Here is a 21679-nt window from a genome sequence, read left to right as displayed (position 1 = left end):
AAATAAACTAGATTACAATAAAACTAGAGTCATTCCATACGTTAAAGGGATATCAGATAACAAACAGAATACCACATAAAATACAACCTTAAATGCATGCAAAATTAAAGAAGTTATTCAACTCCTCCAAGGATCCCCTTCTTCCCCCAGCCTAGCCTGGAGTATATAGTTTTCAATGCACCTGTAACCTGCCTTATACAGATGCAAATGGATACAATTCTTATCCAGAAAAAGGAACATAAATGACACATTAAATTTAATAACTATGGTAAATCTGGCCTTTATGATCATACCCTGGATTACTATACATAGAATGAACTGGAAAGGCACTTGTTCATTACATCACACCACAACAAAACTTGGTACGAGTACAAATTTAAGGAGGCCTGTGAAACCCTAAATCTCAACAATAATGATGGTAAAAAAATCCTAAGAATAAGGATGGCATATATTCTACCTACAAAAACAATTTATTCTAAGAGATCATTATAAATCATAATTAGAACTGCAGTACTCCAGGATCCTAGCCTTAATATAACAAATACTTATAATACTTATGTTTGTAATGAAGCTTGTGTGTGTGTGTGTGTGCATGCGTACGTGAAGCCAAGATTACTTTAATATGAAGGTAAAAACATTAGGAAATTAAAGTAATTATTCTAACCATGGTAGTAATCTCCATTATTAGAATGAATACTAATCACTATGTAACATTGAAAGAAAGAATAAAATACACAATTTTAATATAAACAATTTTTACAGCCATTCATTAAAACATTATTTAGTTATTAAAAACATTACAGAAAAACTTAACGAAAGTAAAACTTACACTATTAAACAAATTCCAAAAGTTATTCACATGTCTACATTAGATGACAATAACTCCAGTCTTGCGTGACACATGAATATGCATATACAGTAATCCCTCGATTAATGTGCACCCGATTAGTGCATCATTTTTTTTAGATACCCAAATTCTATTAGTGCACCTCTAAAATTCGATTAGTGTGCCTATATACATTTTAAAAATAAATGTTACAGATTTTAAAAAATTTCTATCTATACATTTTTACGGCTAACTATTTTAAAAAATCACTCACCAGAATGAAATAATTTAGTTACCGATTTAAAATATTTTACAAAGTTATTTTTAATGGCATACTACACTATTTCTATGTACGCTATGCATACTATGTTCCAAATTTTTATTTGGAAACCGCCAAAATATATGTCATCTGCTATAGTACGCCCACAGATTCGAGACCCTTCAACACTTCTGCACATGTCACAAAAAAGGGGAATTCATTCTGATAATAGGGTAATCAATCCGTCTTCTGGGATGAGTTATTTATTTTTACACATTGGAAAATTAATGCTCTTTTATGATCATTGTAGTTTTTAAAGTGGTAACTATTTTGCTTGTATAACAGTTGAGAAATTTTATGTATAAAGCACATGATTTCGCGTGTTGGCGACTAATTCGTATGTCCTTCATATCTTTCTCCCCTTCAATGATAACGTCCAAGAGTTAATTAAATCTCATTCTGAAGAATTGAGTGATTCCAACCTGCTAAATTTAGATGCACAACGTGAAGATCCCGAAGAATATGAAAAAAATTTAACCACTGATAGTCAGCCAAAAGAGATTTCACAGAAACAATTTGAAAATATTTTTATTACCATCGAAGTTTTTAAGCAGCAATGCTAAGAGGCTGACCATGATGAAGAGAGAAGCAGTAAAATTTGCAGAAGAGTAGAAGAGACAATAGGGCCATACCATCGGTAGCATGAAAAAAAAAAGAAACAAAATGACCAAACTACATTTGTTCAATTCTTTGTTAAGAAGCAGAATAATAAATATATATACTGAATATGTTTTATTGTCTTTCAGCTTCATGGTTTTCCTTTAACTAGACCCTGAGACATACCCTAATTCTTTTATAAAAAAATTACGGGTCAAAATAAGAAATCTGAGGAATGAATTATACATTTTCTCATAGGTTATTATATTCGATTAGTGCGTTTTCGATTAATGCGCCTGTTTTAAAGAACACATTAGGCACACTAATTTCTTTGAACAATTTGTTGAGGTAATTCCCTTCTAAGTAAGGCACGGAGGATGCTTGCCAATTTACTGTGTAATGCTATTTGAGGATGTGTGCTGTAAGTCCAGTTTTTTTTTTCTTAGATGAACATGTAAGTTGTATTTTCAACACTGTTTACATGTTCATTGTTTTATTGTATTTTTTCCCTCAGAGAATTAGTGTTTTATAATATATTAGTGTATATTTTTGTGCTTGTATTTTATAATTTTATATTTTATATTTTAATTCAGTGTTTTATAACATTTTTATTAAGATATTGCAATATTAAATATAGTTAAAATGGCACCAAAAATGCACAAGAAATATAATGCTAATAAGAAAGGTGAAATTAAGAACAAAGCGGCTTGTCCCACTAAGGAGGTTAATGAAGATAATGAGGATATTGAAAATGATTTAATCTCTAAAATTGCAAAGTTCTCGTTGACAGGTTTATACGTTGGTTATGCATTACTAAATCACTTAAGGAACTGACAACGTAGATACGAATATAAATTAAATTACACTTTAATAAATATTTCCGATATTTCGGTAACATCAATTTGCCATCTTCAAAAGGAACTTATAAAAAAAGGCACATGCATGTAGGCACTACAACACACTAACTGAGAATGAAGTGATGAAGCTATTGTTCTCCTAAGTCCTGATGGTGTCCTCTAGCGGGCTAAGTAGGTGTTCTTGGCAGTTGGGCTGAAGGTCTGCTGATGTAAGCCTCCCAAATTTGGGGCAGTCTCATACAACCAAATTTGTTGAGATTTGGAGAGTTTCTTAGGGCTGAGGCCGATTCCATAAATAGTCTTTCAAATTTGTATGTGCTATGGTGTATTAATGTAGCTTTCTTGCACCGTATTCTGTGGCATGTATCCAGAGCATGGTGTGCAAGACCAGAATGGCTGTACTTGTGAAAACGGATGTAGTCCTTGTGTTCAGAAATTCTGATATTCACTGTCCTGCTTGTTTGGCCAAAGTAAGACAGTTTACGGCTGCAAGGGACCTGGTATACACCAGGTAGGTCTAGGGAAAGTGGTTGGTCTTTAGTGGAGCAGATAAGGGTTGCCAATTTTCTGTATGGTCTGTAACAGGAGGTCAGGTCATGTTTTTTTAAGATTTTGGTAATTTTTTTCCAAGGTGCCTCGGATGTAGGGAATGGTGATGGATTTAGAGCAATCCTTGTTGTGGAGGGGGCGGTTGTGGTTTGTAGGTTTCAATATTTTTTGGAGGGATGGCCACTGGCTGAGAAAATGTTGAGGATGTGATTTAGTTCAGTGTTTATAGTCATGCTGTTAGAACAGATTAGTTTAGCCCAATACACTCCATATTGTTGTAAGGGGTGATTCAAAAGGCTTTATGGAATCAGCTTCAGCCCTAAGAAACTCTCCAAACTTCAACAAATTTGGTTGTATGAGACTTCCCCAAATTTGGGAGGCTTACATCAGCAGACCTTCAGCCCAATGGCCAAGGACACCTACTTGGCCCACTAGAGGGCACCATCAGGACTTTTAGGAGAACAGTAGCTTCATTCTCAGTTACTGTGTTGCAGTGCCTATGTGCACGTGCCTTTTTTTGTAAGTTTCTTTTGAAGATGGCAACGTGATGTTGCGAAAATATCGGAAATATTTATTAAAGTGTAATTTAATTTATATTCATATCTACATTGTCAATTCCTTAAGTGATTTAGTAATTGCAAAGTTAAAGCACATTGTTAGTTGAATAACATGGGAATTACAGAAAGTCGAGCAGCATTTAAATGCAAATACAGAGGATAAGAAAATGAAGCTGCATAATAAGAAACAACAAAAGGATAAGCGAAAAACAAGTCGTTCTAAGGCAGATACACCAAGTCGACATGACATAGCCCTATTTTCCCGAAATGTTTCGATGACAATACACGATCAAAACGGCTCGCATCCCGTTAGCGCTCTCCCTGGCCCTGTTTTCCAAAGAAGCGCTCTTAAATATAATAATATACATATTATATATATTATTTTTAAGAAAACCTGGAGTTTTCTAATTTAATCTTCCCACCTTTCCTCAAACAACTCCCCCAAGTTTCCTATCCCCCCCCCCCTTTATCAGCCTAACAGCAGAAGTATGGAGAACGAAGACATCCTAACATCCAAACAAGGTATGTGCAAAATTTCTTCCTCTATTACTCTGCATATATTTACCTCTAAAATACACTTATAAAGCCCTAAAAAATTCTTGAGTAAAAAGAATATTATTTGGTATGGTGACTACTATAAAACATGCTGTTGATGAGTGTGTTATAAATTCAAGTTTTTCCAGAAAAGTAAAAGAGATAGTAATTATAGCAGTTACTAATGACTTAACTATCGATAAGTTCAATATGAGAGAGGATATGAAAGGGTTGCTGGAAGAAGAAAGAGTGAAGAGTGAGAAAGTGAATATTGTAAGTATGCTATCTAGATATTATAAAAATGAATTAAGAAGGACAGCTATGATAGCAAATGGTTCGATGTATAGGTTGTGTAGAAGGAATGGATATGAGGTTTTGAATGTGAGGAGTGAATCTGAGGGAAGACCAGATTTGTATAAGATCAGATTTGTATAAGAGGGACAGCCTAACTTGAATGCGTTTGGTATCAGTAGTCTTGAAAAACATACCATATTTTTCAGATGATAAGACGCACCCCATATTTATGACACATTTTTTTTTTAAAAAAATATTATTATATAAAAATATTCACAAACCTTAAATTTCAATTATTACCATAACTTGTACCAGCAGCATTCAGTTCGTCTTTACTCATCTCATTACTGTCGCTTTCGTATTATTGTCTGAACTATTGTTATCACTCTCTTCAAAAACGAAGTCATCTTCAGTACCATCCATCACATTACTTATGCTGCATTTTTTAAAACACTTAATAATCATCTCATCCATTCAAAACCGCATACCCACGCCCACTAACTACTACTGACGCTGGTAAAGTTTTTGTATGTAAATTGGAGATTCCCATATATGCAGTGAGACGTGTTTGGCTCACATTAAATGTGGGAATCCAAGACTTACCTGGTATCACCTACCTTCAGACCTTAAGACACACCCCAATTCTAAGTTGATTTCTCTATGTAAAAAGGTGCACCTTATGGTCTGAAAAATACAGGAAATGGTATGAGCTCTAACACAGAAAGTTAGGGAAACTAAATTATAATGGTAGGAATGGTGAGAATATGTGTGACAACAATAATGTTATGTAACTGTGTTAATGACAAGAATGGGCACTATCATGGAAATGATTACAAGAAGAGAACGATTTCGACTTTGTGTTTTTCCAATTCAGGCCCATCAAATGTGTGCAAATATGTCTACATATATAAGGCATTAGAAAAGAAATCAAATCTGCAAGTTGTCCAATTGTGTCATGCAGACTACAGACAAGAGTATAAAAAACAAGCAGGTAGCTTACTGTCTCTACATGAATGCTAGGAGTATCAGAAACAAAGGGGTAGAGTTTGTCACCTTGGTCAATATATTGGGACCTCAGATTGCAGGCCTGGTTATAAGAATCAAACTAACTGGTATCGAGTGCAAAGGGTACAGAATTTTTAACAAGAATAGACAGGATAGGAGAGGAGGGGGGGGGGCATGCTGCTAATGATATCAGATGACTTGAATCCAGTTAGTGTTGAGACCTATGATTGTAATACTAGTAACAGTTGGGGGATTGTCCGCTAGAGGGACTCATGGTGTGTAGTGTTTGTTGGGAGCTCCTGATAAGATAAGTGTTATTTTAAGTTATCATTGACAATTTTGCTTGAATATTACGTAGTTTTGTTTGCTTTTTGTATCTTAGTGCAGTGGTGGTGAACCTATGGCACGCCTGAGAATTTTGTTGGCATGTCAACGATTTACATATGATATCCTTCTATACGCTTATAAATTATTCCACCTTTTTTTTTTAATTGTTACAATACGTACAAGTAAAATTTTGTTTTACAGGAGAGAGAAACTATGAAGACATGAATTTGATTGGTGCAGTATTAACAAAAGATCACGTGACCCAAAGACAAATGGAACCGACAATTTTTGAGTCGAAATGCTAATTCTCTTCAACTGAATTCCATAACATCTGCAACTATCATAACAACATTCACTATATATTTCTTAGTTTTAAGACAATCACGATGGGGTATCGTTTATCGTTCCGACAGAACTTCTCATTACCAGCAGGCTCAACTAACACAAAGTTTCAACCCTTGGTTGATTTTTATTGCTGCTGTTTTTGAGCTGGAAGGGGAACTCACACAAGCATTATATGGCATGTTTCAATTTATGGTAGAATTTTATTTGAAGTTAGCCTTTGTGATCTGTCATAATGCCATCGAGAATTTCAAATGCAATCAAACATACACTTATTTCATGTAATTGAAAAATAGGACAATGGTTTTATTTAGATACTGTGTTTTCTGGTGCAACATATGGTTTTGCTTGCCTATACAGTGTAGTTTCTGTGAGAGGGGTACATGTGATTCATTAGTTAGCACCGTTTTTATTCCAGCTGTCTCTAATTGCACTATTTATTGAGAAATATATTACACAGACTGCAAAAGCCTCTGTACCTTATTCAGGGATACAATAAAACTATATTTTATTCTTGCATCTACAGTATATAATGGTAGTTGAGGAGGGCATGTTGTTTTTTGTGGGAGGTATATATGCAAAACCTTTTAATGTCTTTTTTCGTAAAGTGAAATCAGAGGGTGCCAGTTATACGCGAGGGCAAGTTACATTCGACAGTAAGCATTTGCTGACAAGTCGACATCCTTCTGCTGCTTCCCCTGCTCTGCTGACTTCTATGGTGAGTTACAATGCATAAATATTTTTCTCACTACTGTTTTTTTTTTCAAACCAACATCATTAAAATCAATTTAATAATACAATAATCAATTTTATACTGAATAATATTATAAATTTTTGGTGATCAGAATGGGATGTGTCAATTTAGTCAGAAGTTAATTTAATGATGTCGGCCTGAGGAAACTACAATAATATAGCATTAGTCCTGTGATTGATAACTAATTTAAATGCGTATACTTTCATATTTGTCAACATCCTACACATCCTACATTAAGTGTATTAATACTCTTTATGATTATGCCATAATTAATTATTAATACTTATTTACTAAAATAAATAGCCAAAAGGCTTTACATCGAAGATACAAAATTATATAAATTAAGTGGATATTAAATCCAACATTAACTCAAAGCCGACTACAGAAACTATAGACATTTCATGTGAAATTTGACCAGAGATCCTACAGGAATACACCCGCCACCATACTACGAGTTGCCCTAGCTGCTAGAGCAACTGGTAGTATGGCGGCGAGTGTATTCCTGTAAGTTCGCTGGTCAAATTTCCCACGAAAATTCTATAGTTACTGTAGTCGGCTTTGAAATAATGTTGGATTTAATATCCACTTAATTTATATAATATTAATACTTATGTTAGATTAATGTATGAAATGTCTAATGAATTACTTTAAAAAAAATGGGAACGGTATTTACGAGCACGTTTGTTGGGACTGAGTCCTCTAATACAGTAAGAATAAATAAAAATACAGTCTTATAGATAAAGAATTGAGAACGACCGATCCTTAGGATTCCCTGACTTTTCCCATTTCTGATCGCACGTGCGTTCATTATGCATTTCACACCGCACATCAGTCAGTAGGCAGAAATAAGCAGCAGCAAGTGCATTATTGTTGTGTATGTGCACTGTTTTGTTTTTGCTACTCTAAATGGGAATTATGAAGATAATTTAATTTAGGCATATAATAAAATGTTGATTTTTTTTGAAACTATAAAAAATGCATTTGATTTAAGTTGTGAATTATTTCGTTACAGTTCTACTGAACATGGCTGGTGAAAATAAAAAATGAAAATTATCACAGTCAAGCAGCAGAGAGTTCCAAAGCTGGTGGACCGAAGAGTATGGAATGATTAATAAAGACAATAAAGCAATATGCGTTTTATGTTCCGAGACAGTTCTGTGCAGAACATCATCAGTAAAATGGCATTATGAGACAAACAATAAATCGCTCTTTGAGAAAAGCAAGGACGAACAGAAAGAATTTATTGCGCAAGCAATTAAAAATAGGAATATCCAGTCAACAAACCCTAATGAAATTTATCGGCAGTCGTTCAAATATAACTGCTGCTAGTTTTTTGCCTCGAATGTAATTGCCAAACACGAGAAACCTTTTAGTGATGGGGAATATATAAAAGAAGCATGGTTAAAATGTGCACCAGTTCTCTTTGAAGATTTTGAAAACAAGGAAAAAATTATTCAAAGAATAGAAGATATGCCTTTGGCTAGAAACACGGTGAAAGATAGAATCATAGAAATGGCTAAAAATATAACTCATCAGCAAAAAACAGATATACAATCGTCTGGTTTAATTTCTCTTTGTCTTGATGAGCGTACTGACATGACTGGATCAGCTCATTTAGCAATTGTTATTCGTTATTGTGTTGGGAATAACATCAAAGAAGAATTGATAACTTTATCATTAGCAACAACAACAAAAGGAATAGATATTTGCAATGCAGTTGGAAATGCACTTGCTGAAAGAGATGTAGATCCCTCCAAAATTGTATCAGTAACTACTGATGGTACTCGCAACATGACTGGAGAAGAAAATGGGTTCGTCAATTTATTTACCAAACGTATTGGAGATTCAGTTCTTCATTGTATTATACATCAGCAGGTTTTATGTTCAAAGGCTAGTTTCAACTCACTGGAAAATATCATGAGCATTGTAACAAGGCACATGCTTTAAATAAACAAAAATTTATAGACTTATTGAGTGAGGTAAACTCGGTGTACAATGGTTTACTTATGTACAACAACGTCCGATGGTAAGTCATGGGAAAGTTCTTCAAAGATTTCTTGAGTGTTTAGATGGAGTCAGACTTTTTTTACATAATGAGAAAATCATTGAAAAATACAATCAATTAATGAACGTCGAATCTTCTTCTTCTACAGCTTCTCCCACTTAAGTGGGGTCACTGTTTGTTATGAGTCTCCTCCACACCTTCCTGTCTTGGGCTGTCACCACATCCAAGTTCTTCATCTTCAAGTCCTCTTCTACCAGCTCCCTCCATCTCTTCTTTGGCCGCCCACGCTTCCGCCTTCCTTGCATATCCATCTGCATGACCCTTCTTCCCACATATTCGTCATCCCTCCTCATCACATGACCAAACCATCTCAACCTTGCCTCCTGTATTTTCGCTCCTAAGTTCGTAACTTTCACTGTTCCCCTGACATAGTCATTTCTCAGACGATCCTTTCTGGTCACACTGCACATCCACCTAAGCATTCTCATCTCTGCTACTTCCATCCTGCTGATGTTATTTTTCCTCAGGGCCACAGTTTCTATAGCATGTGTCATAGCTGGCCTCACTACTGTCCTATAAATTTTGCCTTTCAGATTGATCGGCACCCTCTTATCGCATAACACTCCAGCCATCTCCCTCCAGTTCCTCCAACCTGATTGTATCCTGCATCCCACTTCCTTCTCAGCTCCTTCATCTTCTTCCACTGTTGAACCTAAGTATCTAAAGTCTCTCACCTTCCTGATGACATTTCCTTCCAGCTCCAGATCTGTCTCCTGGCCACCGCCCACTGCGCAACACATATACTCTGTCTTACTTCTACTCAGTCTCATACCTCTCTCTTCCAGTACTTTTCTCCATCTTTCCAGTTTAGTTTCCGCTTCTTCTCTTGAATCTACACACAGCAAGATGTCATCTGCATACAACATTGTCCAAGGTGCATCTTCTCTCACCTCCTCTGTTACCACCTCCATCACAATATTAAACAGAAACGGACTTAATGCTGACCCTTGATGCAAGCCAACTGTTACTTGAAAACTTTCTGTCTGTTCCAAACAGGTCCGAACACTTGTCTTCACATTTCTGTACATTTCCCGCACCAACCTGACATATTTCTCCGGCACCTTCTTCTCCCTCAGATACCTCCAGACTTCTTGCCTTGGCACTCTATCGTATGCTTTCTCCAGATCAATAAATACCAGATGTAGCTACCTTTGTTTCTCTCGATATTTTTCCATCATCTGTCGTAACCCAAAGATAGCATCTGCTGTTGATCTACCAGGCATGAAGCCAAATTGTTCCTTTGCAATCTCCTCCCTCAATCTACCATCAAGAACCCTTTCTAGGATCTTCATTGTGTGGGACATCAACTTTATTCCTCTGTAATTTTTACAGTCTTGTGCATCCCCTTTACCCTTGTAGATGGGAACAAGAGTACTCTCCCTCCATTCCTCGGGTATATTTTCCTGTTGGCAAACTTTCATGAACAGGTCCCACAGCAGGTCAATTCCCTCTTCCCCCAGTGACTTCCATGCCTCCACTGGAATTCTGTTGGGGCCCACCACTTTTCCATTCCTCATCCTCTTCATGGCCTCTGTCACTTCCATTCTACTGATGTTCTGCACCATCCCCTCAGAAGGCTGCCCATCTCCTCTGTGAGTCCTTGCATTTTCCTCATTCAGAAGTCCCTCAAAGTATATTTTCCATCTGTTTCTTATGTCCACATCCCTCCATAATACTCTTCCTTCAGCATCTTTGATCTGCCTCACATGTAAGATGTCCTTAATAAAACTGAATGTGAGAATTACAGAGGTATTTCCCTACTGAGTGTTCCTGGCAAGATCTATGCAAGTATAATTGAGAAACGGTTGAGGAGAATTGTGGAAGAAAAGCTTGGTGAAGAACAAGCTGGATTCAGGCCAAATAGAGGCTGTCAGGATCAGATCTTCACTTTACGACAAATAGTTGAGAAAGCATGGGAATATAACAAAGATCTGTATTTAAGTTTTGACGATTTGGAAAAGGCATACGACAAGGTGCCAAGAGAGAAGCTATTCAATACACTGCAGTTATATGGTGTCAATGGGGTATTATATCAAGCAATACTTAGTCTTGATTTGAGTTGTAAGTCAGCAGTTAAAATTGAAGGAAGTACAGCAAGATGGTTTAATGTTAAATCTGGTGTGAGACAAGGATGTACATTATCCCCTCTGTTATTCATTATCTATATGGATCACATTATGAAAGAAAGTGGTAATAAACATAATATCAAAATTAGAGATGTTAATGTCAGCTGTTTGCTTTATGTGAACGATGTTATACTTATCAATAAATCCACTACGAGTCCGCAAGATTCTTTGACTAAATTAAATAACTGTTGTAATAGATATGGTATGAAGGTCAGCAATAAAAAGACAAAGACAATGAAAATAGGCAGAATCAATGAAAATGTCAACTGTGTTGTGAATGGAGAACCTGTGGAACAAGTAAAACATTTCAGCTACTTAGGCACGATTTTTACTGAAGATGGTAAATTAAATATAGAAATAGACAATAGAATCAGCAAAGCTGGTATGGTGGGAAGTCAATTGAATAAATTCATATGGAATAAAAGAGAAATTAGTCAGAACACTAAATTAGCTGTATAGAAGACAGTGTTCAAACCCGTTTTAACTTATGGATCTGAGAGCTGGGTCAGAAGTAAAACACTTGACCAAAGACTAGAGACGGCAGAATATGAGAGTCCTGAGAAAGATTATAGGCATGAACAGATGGCATCAATGGCAATATCATATTAAAAACAAGGATATTAGGAAAGACCTTGACGTGGTCAGCATCCAGGAACGCGTTAGCAGAGCTAATCTCAGGTGGTATGGTCACTTAAACAGAATGGGTGAGGAAAGATTAGCAAAACAAGTGTTCTCTGCCAGGTTGGCAGCAAAATGACTCAGAGGAAGACCAAGATATAGGTGGATTGATGTGGTACAAAGTGCCTTGGACGATAGAAATATAAGATATGATAATGTTGGAGTCTTGACAAGTAACAGACTGATTTGGAGGAAAATTGTAGATAGGAAGTTAGTAATGATGTAATTTTTTTCATGTAGTACTATCATATCCTGTACACCCCTTGAGGGTACATGGCAGGAATTTGATGATGAAGAAGTTCGTCGATTTGTAAAATGATTTGGAAATAATGAAAAATGATCGATTATTGGGGGAAATTAAAAAGAATGCAGAAGAAGAAATATTGAGAACTTGGAATGGCATTCCTGACACCTTTATTGTTTAAAAAACTAGCGATTTCTATATTATCAATTTTCTCCTCTATGTATGCTTGTGACTCATTATTTTTCGAAATGAATTTTACAAAAGAGAGTTTAAGAAATAGAATGACTGATGAATCTAGTTCCACATGTGTATTACTAAAAGTGAGAAAATATGAATCTGATATAAAGCATTTGGCATCTAATGTACAACAGCAAAAATCTCATTAATGAATTGATATATTGATATTGATAAGTTAATAAATTGATAATAGGTTGATATTGATTTGTATATGAAAATGTGTATGTTAAATTATGGGTTCATTTATATGAAATTCTATGTTAATTTTTAAACTTGTCTCAATAAAATTCTGCAATTAATTTTGTATTAATTAATGTTAATTAATTAATTAGTCTTGTATTAATTAGTTGCTGACATGCCAGCATGTCAGCAACTTGATTTGCAAATTTTTGGCACGTGCCGGCACATGAGCAACTTGATTTGTAAACTTTTGGCATGCGGACATAAAAAGGTTCACCACCACTGTCTTAGTGTGTCTGTCTGTGTGTTTTTGGTGTTGTTTCAATTATTAATTTGATAAGATACGATAGAAGCGTGCACATGGCTCCGGTAAGAAGGAAAATGGCGGCTAGTAATAATGGTTCGCCATCATTGTTCAATAACTGTAACATAAAGGAGATTATTCAAAGTACTATCTGCGAAATGCAATCGAGGTGCTTGGTGAGACATCTGGAAAAATTAGAGAGCAGGAGGGTTGGTGGTGGAATAATAATGTACAAGTGGCAGTGACAGCTAAGAGGAAGGCAAAGCAGAAGTGGGATGAGTCAAGCGTGGAAGAGGACAGAGAGGTGTACAGAGAGAGAGAAAGCAAGAAGCCAAGAGATTTGTGACACAGGCGAAGGCCATGGCATATCAAGATAAGATAAGGGGGAAAAGGCAAAGGAACTGGAAGATGGATATAAATTGTTCTACTCTGGAGCGAATAAAGAGGGAAGAAATGGTGTAGGAATTGTGCTGTGTGGCAGAATGAAGGGCGAAGTACTGGAAGTGGGTAGAAGGAGTGACAGGATCATGAGAATGAAATTGGATCTGGAAGAAGAGCAGGTGGTCGTATTATGTGTATATGCTCCGCAAGTTGGCTGTAAAGCAGAAGAGAAAGATGAGTTCTGGAACGTGTTAGATGAAGAAATGAAGGAACTGCAAGAAAACGAGATGGTGATTGTCAGAGGAGACTTGAACGGACACATAGGGAGACAGAATAGAGACTGTGAAAGGGTGAATGGTGGCCACGGAGTGGGAATGATGAACCGGGAAGGAGAGAGGATTGTGGACTTTGCAGTAGCGTTTAATGTGGCAATTGTGAACTCGTTTTTCTACAAGACGGAAGAACATTTGATAACATTTTGGAGTGGTAACAACAGTTCACAAATTGACTACATTTTGACTAGAAGAAAACATCTTAAGGTTGTGACAAACTGTAAAGTAATGCCAACAGATCAAGTGGCACAGCAACACTGACTGCTGTGTGCAGACTTTAAAATAAAATTGAAGATAAGAACCTCTGGAAGCCATGGGATGAAGACAATTAAGTGGTTTCGCTTAAAAGAAGAGAGTGTGAGGAATCGTTTTAGGGAGAGGGTGTTAGAGAGGATTTCGGATGGACTGGAAAGTGTACAAGATTGGTGGAAACATAATTCAAAAGTAATTCACCGAGCACCTCAATCGAGGTGCTCGGTGAACATTTGGAAAGATTAGAGAGCAGAAGGAGGGTTGGTGGTGAAATAATAATGTACAAGTGGCAATGACAACTAAGAGGAAGGCAAAGCAGAAGTGGGATGAGTCAAGAGTGGAAGAGGACAGAGAGGTGTACAGAGAGAGAAAGCAAGAAGCCAAGAGAGTTGTGGCACAGGCGAAGGTCATGGCATATCAAGATCTGTATGATCTATTAGAAACAAAGGAAGGACAGAGAAAAATTTACCAACTAGCAAAATGTAGAAATAAAGCAGCAAAGGACATCTTACATGTGAGGAAGATCAAAGACGCTGAAGGAAGGGCATTATGGAGGGATGTGGACATCAGAAACAGATGGAGAATATACTTTGAGGGACTTTTGAATGAGGAAAATGCAAGGACTCACAGAGAAGATGGGAAGCCTTCTGAGGGGATGGTGCAGAACATCAGCAGAGTGGAAGTGACGGAGGCCATGAAGTGGATGAGGAATGGAAAATCGGTGGGCCCTGACAGGATTCCAGTGGAGGCATGGAAGGCACTGGGGGAAGAGGGAATTGACCTGTTGTGGGACCTGTTCATGAAAGTTTGCCAACAGGAAAATATACCCGAGGAATGGAGGGAGAGTACTCTTGTCCCCATCTACAAGGATAAAGGGGAGGCACAAGACTGTAAGAATTACAGTGGAATTCTTACAGTCTTCCCATACATTGTGTGGGAAGTTGATGTCCCACAGAATGAAAATCCTAGAAAGGGTTCTTGATGGAAGATTGAGGAAGGAGGTGGAGATTGCAAAGGAACATTTGGTTTCACACCTGGTAGATCAACAACAGATGCTATCTTCGGGGCAGATGATGGAAAAGCTAGAGAAACAATGATTTGATCACATGTTATTCTACTGGCATGATCTCTGGTGAAAAAAAAAATAATAATAAAATAAAATAAATAAATGTTTACATCAAGCTAAATTCTATTTTACAATGACAGGAATAAACATTATTTTAGATGGTTTTCTTTCAGACACAATTGGTGTCCTATTTTTAGTATTACAATTCTTATTTTTGATTTACAATACTGGATTTTCTACAGTCCTGTTTATAGTTGTTCTTGGTGAGGAAGATCTAATATATACCTTCCATATGTTTGGGATTTTTAAACCATCATTGTTGTTCAGATTAGGGTGGTTGCTGATAATCTCACAGGCTTCTTTGAATTTCCGTTCATACCATGTTCTAGTGTGAATGTAGACAGCTGGTGGTTTTCCAGTCAATTCTGTGTAAGGTATTCAGAGCATGATCAGAAAGGCCAGCTTCACCATAGTTATTATATTTAATGTGTCGTTTATGTTCTTTTTGTCTAATAGGAATAGTGTGTCCTGTTTCTCCTATAAATGGTATGTTATTATTATTATTATTTATTATTTTGACACCTCCAGGGAGTCCAAAGACTCATCGAGGGAGAGTGTGCCGACAGCATCGAACGATTGGCCCCCTTCCAACTACTAACCGCGCTCAAACTTACTTAACTGAGCCATTAGTAGCAGAGGCTCTACCAATCGACCAACCTTCGCCGGCAAATAGTACAATATATCTGGGTACTTTTTTTTTTATTGTGGTTTTGTAGAGAATAGAAAATAATTCTCTACAAAACCACAATAAAAAACAAAAAAACCAGACTACAGTAAAACTATAATCATTCCCTACATTCAAGAATATCATACAAAATAAACAGAGTACTACAAAAGTACAACCTCAAAGCCACCTTTAAACCTCCTGCAAAATTAAAAAGCTTACTCAACTCATCCAAAGACCCACTCCCTCCACTAACTCACCCTGGAGTATACCGGATTTATTGAACTTGCAACATACAATATATAGGAGAAACAGGATGCACTATTCCTATTAGACAAAAAGAACATAAACGACACATTAAATATAATAATTATGGTGAAGCTGGCCTTTCTGATCATGCCCTGAATACCTTACACAGAATTGACTGGAAAACCACCAGCTGTCTACATCACACTAGAACATGGTATGAACAGAAATTCAAGGAAGCCTGTGAGATTATCAGCAACCACCCCAATCTGAACAACATTGATGGTTTAAAAATCCCAAACATATGGAAGGTATATATTAGACCTTCCTCACCAAGAACAACTATAAACAGGACTGTAGAAAATCCAGTATCGTAAATCAAAAATAAGAATTGTAATACTAAAAATAGGACACCAATTGTTTCTGAAAGAAAACCATCTAAAAGAATGTTTATTCCTGTCATTGTAAAAACAGAATTTAGCTTGATGTAAAAATTTATTTTTTATTTTATTTTATTTTTTTCCAGCAGAGGTCACGCCAGTAGAATAACATGTGATCAAATCATTGTTTCTCTAGCTTACAGTTAATGATGTAACTCAGCTTGTCCTGTATATTTATGTACGCTCCAGATGATGATCTTGATGTGAAGATCGAAACGTCAGGATAATAAAAAACGTTTTTTTAACACAGTTGTAAATTCTATAAAATTTTTAAAATGAATGATGATCACCGTGTAACCCTAAAAGAAAGGATTCAGGTCATATTTCTTTAGGATTTTGGTTAACTTTTCAGAGGTGCCCCGAACATAAGGAATGCTGATAGATTTAGTGTAATCCTTGTTATGAAGGGGAGGATTGTGGTTAACTGGTTTTAATATTTTCTGGAAAACCAGAAACTTCCCAAACCTCGAGAAATTTGGGTGCATGAGACTGCCCCAAATTTGGGAAGTTTGCATCATGAGAACATCAGCCCAACAGCCAATTTAGCCCACTAGGGGGGGGGGGGGGCACCTTGAGGATTCTAGGAACGTTAGTTATTCTCTTCGGCCTCATTTGCTTGTTGTTAATGCCTGCATGCATTTATCATAGTTTTATGTTCCCATAAAGATGCCGACATAACATTGCCGAAATATAGGAAGTATTGATTAAAGTTTTCTTTTAATTAATATTTAGCATACATTGTAATTTCCTGAAATAATTTAATAGTCATGTATTACCAACTTATAAGCTTATTAACAAGAATTTCTCTTATTCATTATAAAGCTATTTCTTTATATAATTTGTCATCTTCACAAAATATTGTGCCTAACCTTAGCTAATATTTTGAATACTTGTTTTGAATAATTGTTTTCAAAATATTACAATATTTGAAGAATACAATGAATGTTCTGTCTATTTTCATTTGCTATTATAATTAATTATTATTTTATTATTTTTTTAAATTGCTGATTTTCATGCATACTTTTCCAGCAGTTATTTAGTTTAGGAATTCTGAAAGCATGTAATGCATTGGATTTATTTAAGAGTATAACATCATCTGTATAAAGTAAACATGAGATTAAACATATCTAGTTTTGATATCAGGACTAGTGACACTTTCCTTCATAATCTGATTGATCAATCAGATGTGTAACAGAAAACAGCAACACTCACATTAAGTCAACTTGCACTACAGTGAATTCATTAGGTTCAAAAAAGAATGTATGCTTTAGCAAATTTTCTTTAAATCAGCATTTCGGACTCTAACAGAGATTTTTAGCAATTTGTTACACTGAGTTTGCTATACTATTTCTTGTACTGAGATCAGACTAGCATGTTATATATTATTATTGTGTGACACCTGCAAGGAGTCCATAGACTCATAACAGCAGGGCATTCTCAAGAACAATCAACCACGATCACTACTAATTTAATATATTCTAGTCAATTTCCAGAAATTTGTGGTTAAATTAAAATCAGCACATGCTAATTTAACCACAAATATGTTCCAATCACTTACAGGCAACAGGCATCATGATATACAAAAAAAAATAGCTTACTAGAAAATCAAAAACTACAGTTAGTGTGTTGCAGGAAGTAGTACACTGTTAAAATTGAAATCTACACTTATGAAATACCTCTGGTGAATATTTTGTTCGAGAAATTGCTATAAAAGGATAATTATGACCTTTCAGACTCTTCAATGTTTCTTTTGAATAGATAAACCTAAAGATAAACAAGAAAAGTCCATCATTAAATTAACTACAAAAGAATTTCAAAACAATAATTCTTATGTCAGAAATAACTGATTATTTGCTGACTTTATACCATGTAAATATCACATAATTACAATTAATCTATAATGATGAAAGCTATATTAGATTTAAACAAATTTAAAAATTGAAACATATGTAGATGACAAAAGAATAAAATTAAGCACAGATGATATTACATTAAATTATTATTTATTAGCAGAACCTTTGGTTACATTTCAATAGTCATTATCAATACAGTTGAAAAAAAATAGACATAAAAAGAACAAAAACTTAAATTGCAAGCATGTAACAATATATGAACAGTAGGCCCCCGTATCTGCAGGGTTTGGTTCCATTGTCTTCAGCGGATACCTGATACTGTGGATAGTAGCAAACCTTATATATACTATGTTTTTTCCTATACATAAATATCTATGACAAAGTTTAATTTATAAATTACGCACAGTAAGAAATTAACAACAATAACTAATAATAAAACAGAACAATTATAACAACATACTGTAATAAAGTTATCTGAATGTGAATGGAATCTTAGCAACCTCAGATGTGTGTAGCTTTCTCCACCTTTGCAACGAGTTGACATGGTGTTGGACAATCTCTGCGATCAGCCGAACTGTCTATTACTAAAAGAAAGAGCCATATGGCTTCATTTCGGCGATGTAAAATTACATAAGCAAAATGGATATTAGATCCAACATTATTTCAAAGCCAAATGTTTGTAGAGACTATGAAAGTTTCATATGTTGACCTTTCCTATGTTAATATCTTCAGATCGGGATTGACTGCAGATATGGGGTCCTACTGTAATATCAATTACAGAAGGATAACTCCATCTACAATTATTAGAAATCTAGAAATAAATAAAATTTAAATAATTAAATGCAATTGTATAAAATACATGAATGTGCAATATTGCTTAGGATGACTTTCAAAAATTGAAAAAAATTAATGCTCATCAAATTCCAGATATGTACCCTCAAGAAGTGTACAGGATATCATGATAGTATTACACGAAAAAGTTTCACCATTACTAACTTCTGATCACAACTTTTCTCAAAATTATCTGTTATCTGTCAAGACCCCAACATTATCAGAACTTATATTTCTGTCTTCTAAGCCACTTTTTACTATATATCAATCTACCTACAACTTGGTCTTCCTCTGGGTCTTTTTCCTGCCAACCTGGAAAAGAACACTTCTTTTGCTAATCTTTTCTCTCCCCCTTCTGTTAGAGTAACCATATCATCTGAGATCAGCTCTGCAAACACATTCCTGTATGCTAACAACGGCAAGTACTTTCCTAATATTCTCATTTTTAATATGATATTTCCATTGATGCTATCTGTTCACTTCCATAATCTTTTTCAGAACTCTAATATCTGTGGTCTCTAGTCTTTGAATAAGTGTTTTATTTCTAACCCAGATCCATGAGTTAAAACTGGTCTGAACGCTGCCTTCTATAGATTTACCATATATTATCACGTATAATGTGAAAAATTTATGGTAAAAAATACTACTTAAAGTTAGGGGTTCGCATTATATGCAAATCCTAAAAAATATAACATCTTATTAGACTTGCACACACAATACATACTACCTAATGCCTATGCAACCAAATCTACTTGACCCACTCACATTCAGTGACCGAGTGTGCATTGTATCTGCGCATACGCTCTCCGTCGCCGAATGATAGAGCACAGTGAGATAGATAGAGCACAGTTACGTATATCAGTTTAACCACAGTTCATTTTAAATATTATTCGTTAAACAAACCTATTCTGAAAATGAGCCAACAGAAACGTACACGTTCATCTTTTGAAGCAGGATTTAAATTGCGTGTCGTGCAGTTTGCAGAAGAACATAATAACAGTGTTGCTATGAGAGAATTTGGTGTAGCAGAGAGTAATATTAGACTTTGGCGTAAGCAAAAAGACAGCCTTGAAAAAATCCCCCAAACAAAACGTGCCCGTCGTGGAGATGTAGCATCCTTTCCAGAACTCGAAGAAGAGCTAAATGAATGGATTTTGACGCAACGACAAGAAGGCATTATAGTAACAAGAAATGCAATTCGTTTTTGAGCTCTACAACTCAAGAATGGTAAATTCAGGGACACACCAGGTATTTCATCTTTTCTTGCTTCGCCTGGGTGGTGCAACAGATTTATGGAATGCAAAGCATTAACATTACGACACTGAACAAAAATTGCTCAGAAGTTACCAAAGCAGGATGAAGAAAGAGTGGAGTCCTTCCATAAATTTATCATAAAATTAAGGAAGTGTCACGGATATGAACTTTCCCAAATTGGCAATATGGATGAGACACCCATGCACTTTGATATGCCTGGGAATCAAATAGTAAACTCAGTTGGTGAAAAGGGTGTCTTCATAAAAACAACGGAACATGAAAAAAAGGAATTTTACCATTGTTCTAGCATGCATTGCAGACGAAACCAAATTAAAGCCAACAGTGATATTTAAAAGGAAGAAAATTCCGAAGCATATGAAATTTCCACCAGGTGTAATTGTTTGTGCCAATCAGAAAGGTTGGATGGATGAAGAAGGTGTACAATTGTGGCAGATCAAGTATGGAACATACGTCCAAGTAGCTTGTTATGTCAACAAAGCATGCTAGTCTGGGATATGTTCCGGGCGCATTTAACTGAGGCAAGCAAAGAGAAAGCACGTGAGCTACGTACAGACCTAGCAGTCATACAGGGTGGTCTAACTACCCAGACCGGTCTAGGTAGTGGCCCCTTGCCTTTAATACAAAACATCATACATCCCCTTCTTGGAGATGTGTTTTGGCATTAAGGGTAAATATTAAGATTAGTGATCGGAGCTTGTTCCACTTCTACCACGAGTTCCCTTGGTCTTGCACTACCTGTAGGATCAGCTAGTCTTGCATCACTTGCAGGAGCAAACTTGACATTTTTGTCTGTTTGCTTACTTGGGAAAAATGGAGTAAAACCAGGTTTAAAATTGCTTGGTATCTTTAACATAATTATACCCAAGGTAAAAATACTTTCTAGTTTTTACTACTCTTAAAAATGGTGCTAAAAACTCGTCATAACAAGGCAGTGACTAAAGCTAAAGTTGTTGCTACTGAGGAGAGCTTTTGTCCTGAACAAAAGCACTGTTGCAGTGATGATAACAATTTATCTGAGGATACGTTGGCATTAGAAATAGCTCGGTTAGAAGAAATTATTAGGAAATCGACCAGGGAATTGGAAATGGTGGAAAAACGTTTGTCTAAACTTTGACAGGATAAGAAAAAGGATGAGAACAAAACAGGTAGGAAAATACTGAAAATGGAAATCAAAATATTAATAACAACAAGGTAAGTCAGTTAATATCTAAGAAAAAAGAGGTTCATATGGTATGGTGACTGAATTTTAAAATTTGCAATTGCAGAGGGAGTCACCACTTCTAGTTTCCTGGGAGCGAAAATTAAAAATATGACAAGCGTAATTGAAAACCAAAAAAGAAATGTAAAAGAAATGGTAGTGTTGGTAGGTACTAATAATTTAAGTGGTGACAAACATAGTATGAGAGAAGATATGAAAGGTCTGTTGGAAGAAGCGAGAAAAGAAATGTGAAAGAGTAAAAATTGTAGGATTACTATCTAGATAT

General features: G+C 35.7%; 1 protein-coding gene across 2 annotated transcripts in view; it reads right to left on the bottom strand.

Moving 5' to 3' along the window:
* The window catches only part of LOC150094045 (uncharacterized), a 1005660-nt gene that overhangs the window by 750179 nt on the left and 233802 nt on the right, over positions 1–21679 (bottom strand). For both annotated transcript variants that reach the window (XM_090412663.1, XM_090412664.1), the window contains exon 12: positions 17913–18000. In XM_090412663.1, coding sequence (XP_090268789.1) covers positions 17913–18000 — 88 coding nt within the window. The remainder of the gene's footprint in view (positions 1–17912; positions 18001–21679) is intronic.

The sequence above is a fragment of the Typopeltis vanoorti genome, chromosome 23 (assembly GCF_054136105.1).
Source record: "Typopeltis vanoorti isolate ZY-2024b chromosome 23, IOZ_Tvanoo_1.0, whole genome shotgun sequence".
NCBI classification, from domain to species: Eukaryota; Metazoa; Arthropoda; class Arachnida; order Uropygi; family Thelyphonidae; genus Typopeltis; species Typopeltis vanoorti.
This window is presented reverse-complemented; position numbering and strand designations above follow the sequence as displayed.